This window comes from Somniosus microcephalus, unplaced genomic scaffold, assembly GCF_052327205.1.
Source record: "Somniosus microcephalus isolate GS21.2 unplaced genomic scaffold, FLI_Smic_1.0 unresolved_chr2, whole genome shotgun sequence".
NCBI classification, from domain to species: Eukaryota; Metazoa; Chordata; class Chondrichthyes; order Squaliformes; family Somniosidae; genus Somniosus; species Somniosus microcephalus.
This window is the reverse complement of record NW_028225180.1, coordinates 15,090,345-15,100,581: the sequence shown is the minus strand read 5'-3', so window position 1 is coordinate 15,100,581 and position 10,237 is coordinate 15,090,345. Positions and strand designations below refer to the sequence as shown.

The 10,237-nt window shown below is 52.1% G+C and overlaps 1 protein-coding gene across 1 annotated transcript in view; it reads right to left on the bottom strand.

The window, feature by feature from the left end:
• Nucleotides 1-1,186: 1,186 nt before the first annotated feature.
• LOC147092177 (ciliary neurotrophic factor-like) overlaps nucleotides 1,187-10,237 on the bottom strand; it is a 16,472-nt gene continuing 7,421 nt past the window's right edge. The window contains exon 2 of the mRNA XM_085975627.1: nucleotides 1,187-2,054. Within this exon, the coding sequence (XP_085831753.1) occupies nucleotides 1,575-2,054 (480 nt within the window). The 3' untranslated portion in view covers nucleotides 1,187-1,574. The remainder of the gene's footprint in view (nucleotides 2,055-10,237) is intronic.

The following is a 10,237-nucleotide window of genomic DNA, read 5'->3' as shown; positions in this document are numbered from 1 at the left end:
AGCTTTAGGAAAAGGGGGTAACTCGAAGAGGAAGCGGATTTGGCCCTGACGGGACATCAGTTGTCTTGGCCGGCAGCACGAATGCGGAGCAATATCTTGTTGTGCACCAGACTGGCACCAAAGTTCTCCTGGTCGAGGAATCTGTGCTAACGGTACAGACAGAAAGAAGTCCCATTTCTGCATCGCCTTTCACGGCCTCAGGACGTCCCAAAGCCGGGTTTGAGGTCCTGGTCTTCAAACACTCTCTTCCTCAGGCGACCGAAGGCTGCACTACCACACTGAAGGCAGTGTTGGACTTTGTCGTCGACATCTGCCCTTGTTGACAGTAGGCTCCCGAGGTATGGAAAGTGGTCCGCGTTGTCCAAGGCCTCGTCGTGGATTTTGATAATCGGGGGGGGCAGTACTGTGTGGCGGGGGCAGGATAGGCGCACCAACGTCAGTGTTCTCGCTCAGGCCAACATCCCCAGCATCAAAGCTTTGACCACGCTCGATCAGCTCCGATGGACGGGTCACATTGTCCGCATGCCCCATACGAGACTCCCGAAACAAGCGCTCTACTCGGAGCTCCGACACGGCAAGAGAGCCCCAGGTGGGCAGTGAAAACGCTTCAAGGACACCCTCAAAGCCTCCTTGAAAAAGTGCAACATCCCCACCGACACCTGGGAATCCCTGGCCCAAGACCGCACAAAGTGGAGGAGAAGCAATCCGGGAAGGCGCCGAACACCTCGAGTCTCTTCGCCGGGAGCAAGCGGAAGCCAAGCGCAGGCAGCGCAAGGAGCGCACGTCAACCCAAGCACCCCACCCCACCCCGCCCCTTCAACCACCGTCTGCCCCACCTGTGACAGAGACTGTAGGTCCCGCATCAGACTCATCAGTCACCTGAGAACTCATTGTTAGTGTGGAAGCAAGTCATCCTCGGTTCCGAGGGACTGCCGAAGACGAAGAAGACGTCCCAAAGCTGTTCACAGCCACTGACGTACTTTTGTCTTTTGAAGTGCAGTCGCTGTAGGGAAACTGGGCCACCCAATGTGTGCACAGCAAGATCCCACAGACAGCCGCTGTGATAAAGGACCTGATCACTTTTCTCAAGTGATGTTGGCTGAGGGAGAAATATTGGGCCCCAGCACACCGGGGAGAACTTCCCCCCCTCCCCCTACCCCCACCGCTCCCCCGCCCACCCCCCCCCTTTGCTCTTCTTCCAATAGTGGCCGTGGGATCTTTTAGGCCCACTCCGAGATGGCAAACGAGGGGTGGGCCTCGGTTTAGCATCTCATCCTGAAAGGCGGCACCTCCGACAGTGTGGCGTTCCCTCAGTCCTGGCGCTGGGGGGGGGCATTGTGGGGGGGAGTGTTGGCCTGGATTCTATGCTCTGGAGTGTGGTGGCATGGGGTGGGGTAGGGGTCTCGAACCCGCAACCTTCGGACCCAGAAGCGCGAGAGAGGGAGAGAGTGCGGATTTCGGGAGTCTGGGTTCATCCGGTCAATGGCTTTATCTTCTCGGCCTTGCTCCTCCAAAGGGTCAGAGGTCGGAGTTCGGCCAGCCTCTGGTCACGGCATCCTCCGCTCCGAGGCCTCTTACCTCAGCTGGGCTCCTCGCAGTTGCCTCTTCCGGGCCCGGCTGGCCGACAGGTTGGTCTTCAGCTTGTTGAAGTCCCGCACGGACCTCAGCGACCAGTTGCCCAGCTCCCGCAGAACCTTGTGACCCCAGATCTTCTTGTCCCAGTCCTTGGGGGCGTCGACCTGGGGCACTCGCACCGAGGGGACCGGGAGGCCCATGGCCATCATCAGTTGGCTGATCAGCACCAGGAAGCTCTCGGCCTTGGTGCACAGGTCCATCATCGAGTCGGGCAGGCGCGGGTACCTGGAGCAGTCGGGCACGCTCTTCATGGCCACCCGCAGGAAGCTGCTGAAGATCTTGTAGGCCCGGAAGTTCTCGCTCAGCCTCTCCTGGTCCGAGAGCTCGGCCCAGCGACTGGTGCCAGCCAGAGGGATGCCGTCCGCCTCTGACAGGGCCAGGCCACTGGTCATTTTATCCGTCAGGCCCTGGCACTGGTCCTAGACAGGAGAGGAATGCAAGAGAGAAAGTGAGACAGTGAGCCTGCAATGAGAAATACCACACCCCAGCACCAAGGAACATAGAAACATAGACGATAGGAGCAGGAGTAGGCCATTCGGCCCCTCGAGCCTGCTCCGCCATTCAATGTGATCATGACTGATCAGACAAATTCAGTACCCTGTCCCTGCCTTCTCCCCATATCCCTTGACCCCTTTAGCCATAAGAAATATATCTAACTCCTTCTTGAATATATTTAATGTATTGGCCTCTACTGCCTTCTGTGGTAGAGAATTCCACAGGTTCACCACTCTCTGGGTGAAGAAATTCCTCCTCATCTCAGTCCTCAGCACGGTGGCATAGTGGTTAGCACTGTTGCCTCACAGCGCCAGGGACCAGGGTTCAAATCCGGCCTCGGGTGATTGTCTGTGTGGAGTTTGCACATTCTCCCCGTGTTTGCGTGGGTTTTCTCCGGGTGCTCCGGTTTCCTCCCACAGTCCAAAGATGTGCGGGTTAGGTTGATTGGCCATGATAAAAAATTGGCCCTTAGGATTCGGGGGGATTAAATATGTGGGGTTACGGGGTTATGGGGATAGGGCTTGGGTGGGATGGCTGTCGGTGTAGGGACCGGGTGCTCGGGTTTGGATGATCAGCCATGATCTCGTTGAATGGCGGAGCAGGCTCGAAGGGCCGAATGGACTACTCCTGCTCCTATCTTCTATGTTTCTATGTCAATGGCCTACCCCTTATCCTTAGACTGTGACCCCTGGTTCTGGACTCCCCCGCCATCGGGAACATCCTGTCTGTCTAGTCCTGTCAGAATTTTATAAGTTTCAATGAGATACCCTCTCATTCTTCGGAATGGAATGATGTTTCCCCTGGCCTGGGGGGGGGGGGGCTTTCGGTAACATAGGAAATAAGAGCAGGAGTCGGCCATACCGCCCCTCGAGCCTGTTCCGCCATTCAATAAGCTCATGGCTGATCATCCGCTTCCGCTTTCCTGCCCGACCCCCATAATCCCTTCTTCCCAAAAATCTGTCGATCTCCATCTTGACAACGGAGCCTCCACAGCCCTCTGGGGTTGAGAATCCCACAGATTCACCACCCTCTGAATGAAGAGATTTCTCCTCCTCTCAGGATGTAACTGGTAGAATAGATAAGGTAGAACCAGTGGATGTGGTGTATTTGGACTTTCAGAAGGCTTTCGATAAGGTCCCGCATAAGAGATTAGCGTGTAAAGTTAAAGCACATGGGATTGGGGGCAAGGTACTGACTTGCATAGAGAACTGGTTGGCAGACAGGAAGCAAAGAGTTGGAATAAACGGGTCTTTTTCCGAGTGGCAGGCAGTGACTAGTGGGGTACCGCAGGGACCGGTGCTAGGACTCCAGTTATACACAATATATATTAATGATCTAGACGAGGGAACTAGATGTAATATCTCCAAGTTTGCAGACGACACAAAGCAGGGTGGGCATGTGTGCTGTGAGGAGGATGCCGAGAAACTCCAGTATGATTTGGACAGGTTGGGTGATTGGGCAGAAGCATGGCAGATGCAGTATAATGTGGATAAAAGTGAGGTTATCCACCTTGGTGGCAAAAACAGGAAGGCAGATAATTATCTGAATGGCAATAGATTGGGAGAAGGGGAAGTGCAACAAGACCTGGGTGTCCTTGTGCACCAGTCACTAAAGGTAAGCATGCAGGTGCAGCAGGCGGTTAAGAAGGCAAATGGTATGTTGGCCTTCATAGCGAGAGGATTCGAGTACAGGAACAAGGATGTCTTGCTGCAGTTGTACAGGGCCTTGGGGAGACCACACCTTGAGTATTGTGTGCAGTTTTGGTCGCCTTATCTGAGGAAGGATGTTCTTGCCATGGAGGGAGTGCAGCGAAGATTCACCAGACTGATACCTGGGATGGCAGGAATGACGTATGAGGAGAGATTGGATCGATTGGGCTTATACTCACTAGAGTTTAGAAGAATGAGAGGGGATCTCATTGAAACTTATAAAATTCTGACAGGACTAGACAGACTAGATGCAGGAAGGATGTTCCCAATGGCGGGGGAGTCCAGAACCAGGGGTCACAGTCTAAGGATAAGGGGTAGGCCATTTAGGACTGAGATGAGGAGGAATTTCTTCACCCAGAGAGTGCTGAACCTGTGGAATTCTCTACCACAGAAGGCAGTTGAGGCCAATTCATTAAATATATTCAAGAAGGAGTTAGATATAGTTCTTAAGGCTAAAGGGATCAAGGGATATGGGGAGAAGGCAGGGACAGGGTACTGAATTTGATGATCAGCCATGATCTCATTGAATGGCGGGGCAGGCTCGAGGGGCCGAATGGCCGACTCCTGCTCCTATCTTCTATGTTTCTATGTTTCTATGTCACAGTCTCAGCCTACGGGGTAGGACAGTTAGGACTGAGATGAGGAGAAATTTTGCTGACGACACGAAACTAGGTGGGATTGTGAGTTGTGAGGAGGATGCAAAGAGGCTTCAGGGTGATTTAGACAAGTTGAGTGAGTGGGCAAATACATGGCAGATGCAGTATAACGTGGATAAATGTGAAGTTATCCACTCCGGTAGGAAAAACAGAAAGGCAGAGTATTATTTAAATGGTGATAGATTGGGAAATGTTGATGTACAAAGGGACCTGGGTGTCCTTGTACACCAGTCACTGAAAGCAAACATGCAGGTGCAGCAAGCAGTTAGGAAGGCAAATGATATGTTGGCCTTCATTGCAAGAGGATTTGAGTACAGGAGCAAGGATGTCTTACTACAGTTATACAGGGCCTTGGTGAGACCACACCTGGAGTACTGTGTGCAGTTTTGGTCTCCTCACCTAAGAAAGGATATACTTGCCATAGAGGGAGTGCAGCGAAGGTTCACCAGACTGATTCCTGGGATGGCAGGACTGTCGTATGAGGAGAGATTGGGTCGACTAGGCCTGTATTCACTAGAGTTTAGAAGAATGAGAGGGGATCTCATTGAAACGTATAAAGTTCTGACAGGGCCAGACAGACTGGATGCAAGGAGGATGTTTCCCCTGGCTGGGGGTTCGAGAACGAGGGGGTCACAGTCTCAGGGTACAGGGTAGGACATTTAGGACTGAGATGAGGAGAAATTTCTTCACTCAGAGGGTGGTGAACCTGTGGAATTCTCTACCACAGAAGGCTGTGGAGGCCAAGTCACTGAATATATTTAAGAAGTAGATAGATAGATTTCTAGACACAAAAGGCATCAAGGGGTATGGGGAGAGAGCGGGAATATGGTATTGAGATAAAGGATCAGCCATGATCATATTGAATGGCGGAGCAGGCTCGAAGGGCCGAATGACCGACTCCTGCGTCTATTTTTCTGTGTATCTAGGAGGCCATTTGAGGTGTATAAAATTATGAGGGGCCTAGATAGAGTGGATAGGAAGGACCTATTTCCCTTAGCAGAGAGGTCAATAACCAGGGGGCATAGATTTAAAGTAATTGGCCGAAGGATTAGAGGAAGTTGAGGCAAAATTTATTCACCCAGAGGGTGGTGGGGGTCTGGAACTCACTGCCTGAAAGGGCGGTAGAGGCAGAAACCCTCAACACAATTAAAAAGTACTTGGATGTGCACTTGAAGTGCCGTAACCTACAGGGCTACGGACCAAGAGCTGGGCAGTGGGATTAGGCTGGATAGATCTTTCTCAGCTGGTGCGGACACGATGGGCCGTAAATTGCTCTGATTCTATGATTCAGCTCCTTGAGCCTGCTCCGCGATTAAACGAGTACATGGCTGACCTGTGACCTAACTCCATAGACCCGCCTTCGCAGCATATCCGTATGGTTAACAAAAATCTATCAATCTCTGATTTAAAATTAACAATTGACTCAACAACCATGGAGCATTGTAGGGGCTGGAGGAGGTTACAGAGATAGAAAGAGAAACATAGAAGATAGGAGCAGGAGTAGGCCATTCGTCCCCTCGAGCCCGCTCCACCATTCAATGCGATCATGGCTGATCATCCAAATTCAGTACCCTGTCCCTGCCTTCTCCCCATACCCCTTGATCCCTTTAGCCTTAAGAAATATATCCAACTCCTTCTTGAATATATTTAATGTATTGGCCTCTACTGCTTTCTGTGGTAGAGAATTCCACAGGTTCACCACTCTCTGGGTGAAGAAATTCCTCCTAATTTCTGTCCTAAATGGCCTACCCCTTATCCTTAGACTGTGACCCCTGGTTCTGGACTCCCCGACCATCGGGAACATCCTTCCTGCATCTACTCTGTCCAGTCCTGTCAGAATTATATAAGTTTCAATGAGATCCACTCTCATTCTTCTAAACTCCAGCGAGTACAAGCCCAATCGACCCAATTTCTCCTCATACGTCATTCCTGCCATCCCAGGTATCAGCCTGGTGAATCTTCGCTGAACTCCCTCCATGGCAAGAATATCCTTCCTCAGATAAGGCGACCAAAACTGCACACAATACTCAAGATGTGGTCTCACCAAGGCCCTGTACAACTGCAGCAAGACATCCTTGTTCCTGTACTCAAACCCTCTCGCTACGAAGGCCAACATACCATTTGCCTTCTTAACCACCTGCTGCACCTGCATGCTTACCTTCAGCGATTGGTGCACAAGGACTCCCAGGTCTCGTTGCACTTCCCCTTCTCCCAATCTATTGCCATTCAGATAATAATCTGCCTTCCTGTTTTTGCTACCAAAGTGGATAACCTCACATTTATCCACGTTATATTGCATCTGCCATGATTCTGCCCAATCACCCAACCTGTCCAAATCATCCTGGAGTTTCTCGGCATCCTCCTCACAGCACACACACCCACCCAGCTTTGTGTCGTCTGCAAATTTGGAGATATTACATCTAGTTCCCTTGTCCAGATCATTAATATATATTGTGAATAGCTGGGGTCCAAGGACCGATCCCTGCGGTACTCCACTAGTCACTGCCAGCCACTTGGAAAAAGATCCGTTTATTCCAACTCTTTGCTTTCTGTCTGCCAACCTGTTCTCTATCCAAGTCAGTACCCTGCCCTCAATCCCATGTGCCTTAACTTTACACGCTAATCTCTTATGCGGGCCCTTATCGAAAACCTTCTGAAAGTCCAAATACATGACATCCACTGGTTCTCCCTTATCTATTTTACCAGTTACATCCTCAAAAAATTCCAGTAGATTAGTCAAGCACAATTTACCCTTTGTAAATCCATGTTGACTTTGTCCGATCCTGTCACTGTTTCCCAAGTGCTCTGCTATTCCATCTTTTATAATGGACTCTAGCATTTTCTCCACAACCGATGTCAGGCTTACCGGTCTATAATTCCCCGCTTTCTCTCTACCACCTTTTTTGAATAGTGGGGTAACATTAGCTACCCTCCAATCCATGGGTACTGTTCCAGATTCCATCGAATGTTGGAAGATGATCAGCAATGCATCTACTATTTCTAAGGCCACTTCCTTAAGTACCCTAGGATGTAGATTATCAGGCCCTGGGGATTTATCGGCCTTCAACCTCTTCAATTTCCTTAACACCATTTCCCTACAAATACTGATTTCATTCAGTTCCTCCCTTTCATCAGACCCTATGTTCCCCGAGGGAACGATAGGGAGGGTTGTAGGGGCTGGAGGAGGTTACAGAGATAGGGAGGGTTGTAGGGACTGGAGGACGTTACAGAGATAGGGAGGGTTGTAGGGACTGGAGGAGGTTACAGAGATAGGGAGGGTTGTAGGGACTGGAGGAGGTTACAGAGATAGGGAGGGTTGTAGGCGCTGGAGGAGGTTACAGAGATAGGGATGGTTGTGGGGCTGTAGGAGTTACAGAGATAGGGCGGGTTATAGGGGCTGCAGGAGGTTACAGAGATAAGGAGGGTTGTAGGGCTGGAGGAGGTTACAGAGATAGGGAGGGTTGTAGTGGCTGGAGGAGGTTACAGAGATAGGGAGGGTTGTAGGGGCTGGAGGAGATTACAGAGTCAGGGAGGGTTGTAGGGGCTGGAGGAGGTTACAGAGATAGGGAGGGTTGTAGAGGCTGGAGGAGGTTACAGGGATAGGGAGGGTTGTAGGGGCTGGAGGAGGTTACAGAGATAGGGAGGGTTGTCGGGCTGGAGGAGGTTACAGGAATAGGAAGGGCTGTAGGGGCTGGAGGAGATTACAGAGATAGGGAGGGTTGTATGGGCTGGAGGAGGTTACAGAGATAGGGAGGGTTGTAGGGGCTGGAGGAGGTTACAGAGATAGGGATGGTTGTAGGGGCTGGAGGAGGTTACAGAGATAGGGAGGATTGTAGGGGCTGGAGGAGGTTAAAGAGATAGGGAGGGTTGTAGGGGCTGGAGGAGGTTACAGATATAGGGAGGGTTCCAAGGGCTGGAGGAGGTTACAGAGATAGGGAGGGTTGTAGGGGCTGGAGGAGGTTGCAGAGATAGGGAGGGTTGTAGGGGCTGGAGGAGGTTACAGAGATAGGGAGGGTTGTAGGGGCTGGAGGAGGTTGCAGAGATAGGGAGGTTTGTGGGGCTGGAGGAGGTTACAGAGATAGGGAGGGTTGTAGGGGCTGGAGGAGGTTGCAGAGATAGGGAGGGTTTTAGGGGCTGGAGGAGGTTGCAGAGATAGGGAGGGTTGTAGGGGCTGGAGGAGGTTGCAGAGATAGGGATGGTTGTGGGGCTGTAGGAGTTACAGAGATAAGGAGGGTTATAGGGGCTGGAGGAGGTTACAGAGATAAGGAGGGTTGTAGGGCTGGAGGAGGTTACAGAGATAGGGAGGGTTGTAGTGGCTGGAGGAGGTTACAGAGATAGGGAGGGTTGTAGGGGCTGGAGGAGATTACAGAGTTAGGGAGGGTTGTAGGGGCTGGAGGAGGTTACAGAGATAGGGAGGGTTGTAGAGGCTGGAGGAGGTTACAGGGATAGGGAGGGTTGTAGGGGCTGGAGGAGGTTAAAGAGATAGGGAGGGGTGTAGGGGCTGGAGGATGTTACAGAGATAGGGAGGGTTGTAGGGGCGGGAGGAGGTTACAGAGATAGGGAGGTTTGTAGGGCTGGAGGAGGTTACAGAGATAGGGAGGGTTGTAGGGGCTGGAGGAGGTTGCAGAGATAGGGAGGGTTTTAGGGGCTGGAGGAGGTTGCAGAGATAGGGAGGGTTGTAGGGGCTGGAGGAGGTTGCAGAGATAGGGAGGGTTGTAGGGGCTGGAGGAGATTACAGAGATAGGGAGGGTTGTAGGGGCTGGAGGAGATTACAGAGATAGGGAGGGTTGTAGGGGCGGGAGGAGGTTACAGAGATAGGGAGGTTTGTAGGGCTGGAGGAGGTTACAGAGATAGGGAGGGTTCCAAGGGCTGGAGGAGTTCACACAGATAGGGAGGGGCGAGCCCATGGAGTGATTTATAAACAAGGATGGGAATTTTAAAATTGAGGTTTTGCCGGGCCGGATGCCCATGTTTGTCAGCGATCACAGGGTTGATGGTTGATGGAACTCGGTGCGGGTTTCGGATGAGCTGAAGTTCTCGGAGGATGGAAGGTAGGAACCTGGCCAGGGGAGCACTGGGAAGAGAAACAATCTAACTGCCAGCTCAGGACTGGGAGCAGCAAATGATTTTGTCAGTTAGGAGGTTGTAACTTAAAGTTTTGAATAACTCGAGGCATTTCACAAAAGACAGCCAAGTCCTACAGAACCTGCTAACACACACAAGGCTGCAGATCCTGAACTTCTGATCTTTCCTGGTCTTCTCAGTACTGAGGGAGCACCGCACTGTTGGAGGGGCAGTACTGAGGGAGCGCTGCACTGTCGGAGGGGCAGTACTGAGGGAGCGCCGCACTGTCGGAGGGGCAGGACTGAGGGAGCGCTGCACTGTCGGAGGGACAGTACTGAGGGAGCACCGCACTGTCGGAGGCACAGTACTGAGGGAGCGCTGCACTGACGGGGGGTCAGTACTGAGGGAGCACCGCACTGTCGGAGGGGCAGTACTGAGGGAGCACCGCACTGTCGGAGGGGCAGTACTGAGGGAGCGCTGCACTGTCGGAGGGGCAGTACTGTGGGAGCGCTGCACTGTCAGAGAGAAAGTACTGAGGGAGCACCGCACTGTCAGAGAGACAGTACTGAGGGAGCACTGCACTGTCGGAGGGGCAGTACTGAGGCAGCGCTGCACTGTCGGAGAGACAGTACTGAGGGAGTGCTGCACTGTCGGAGTGGCAGTACTGAGGGAGAGCTG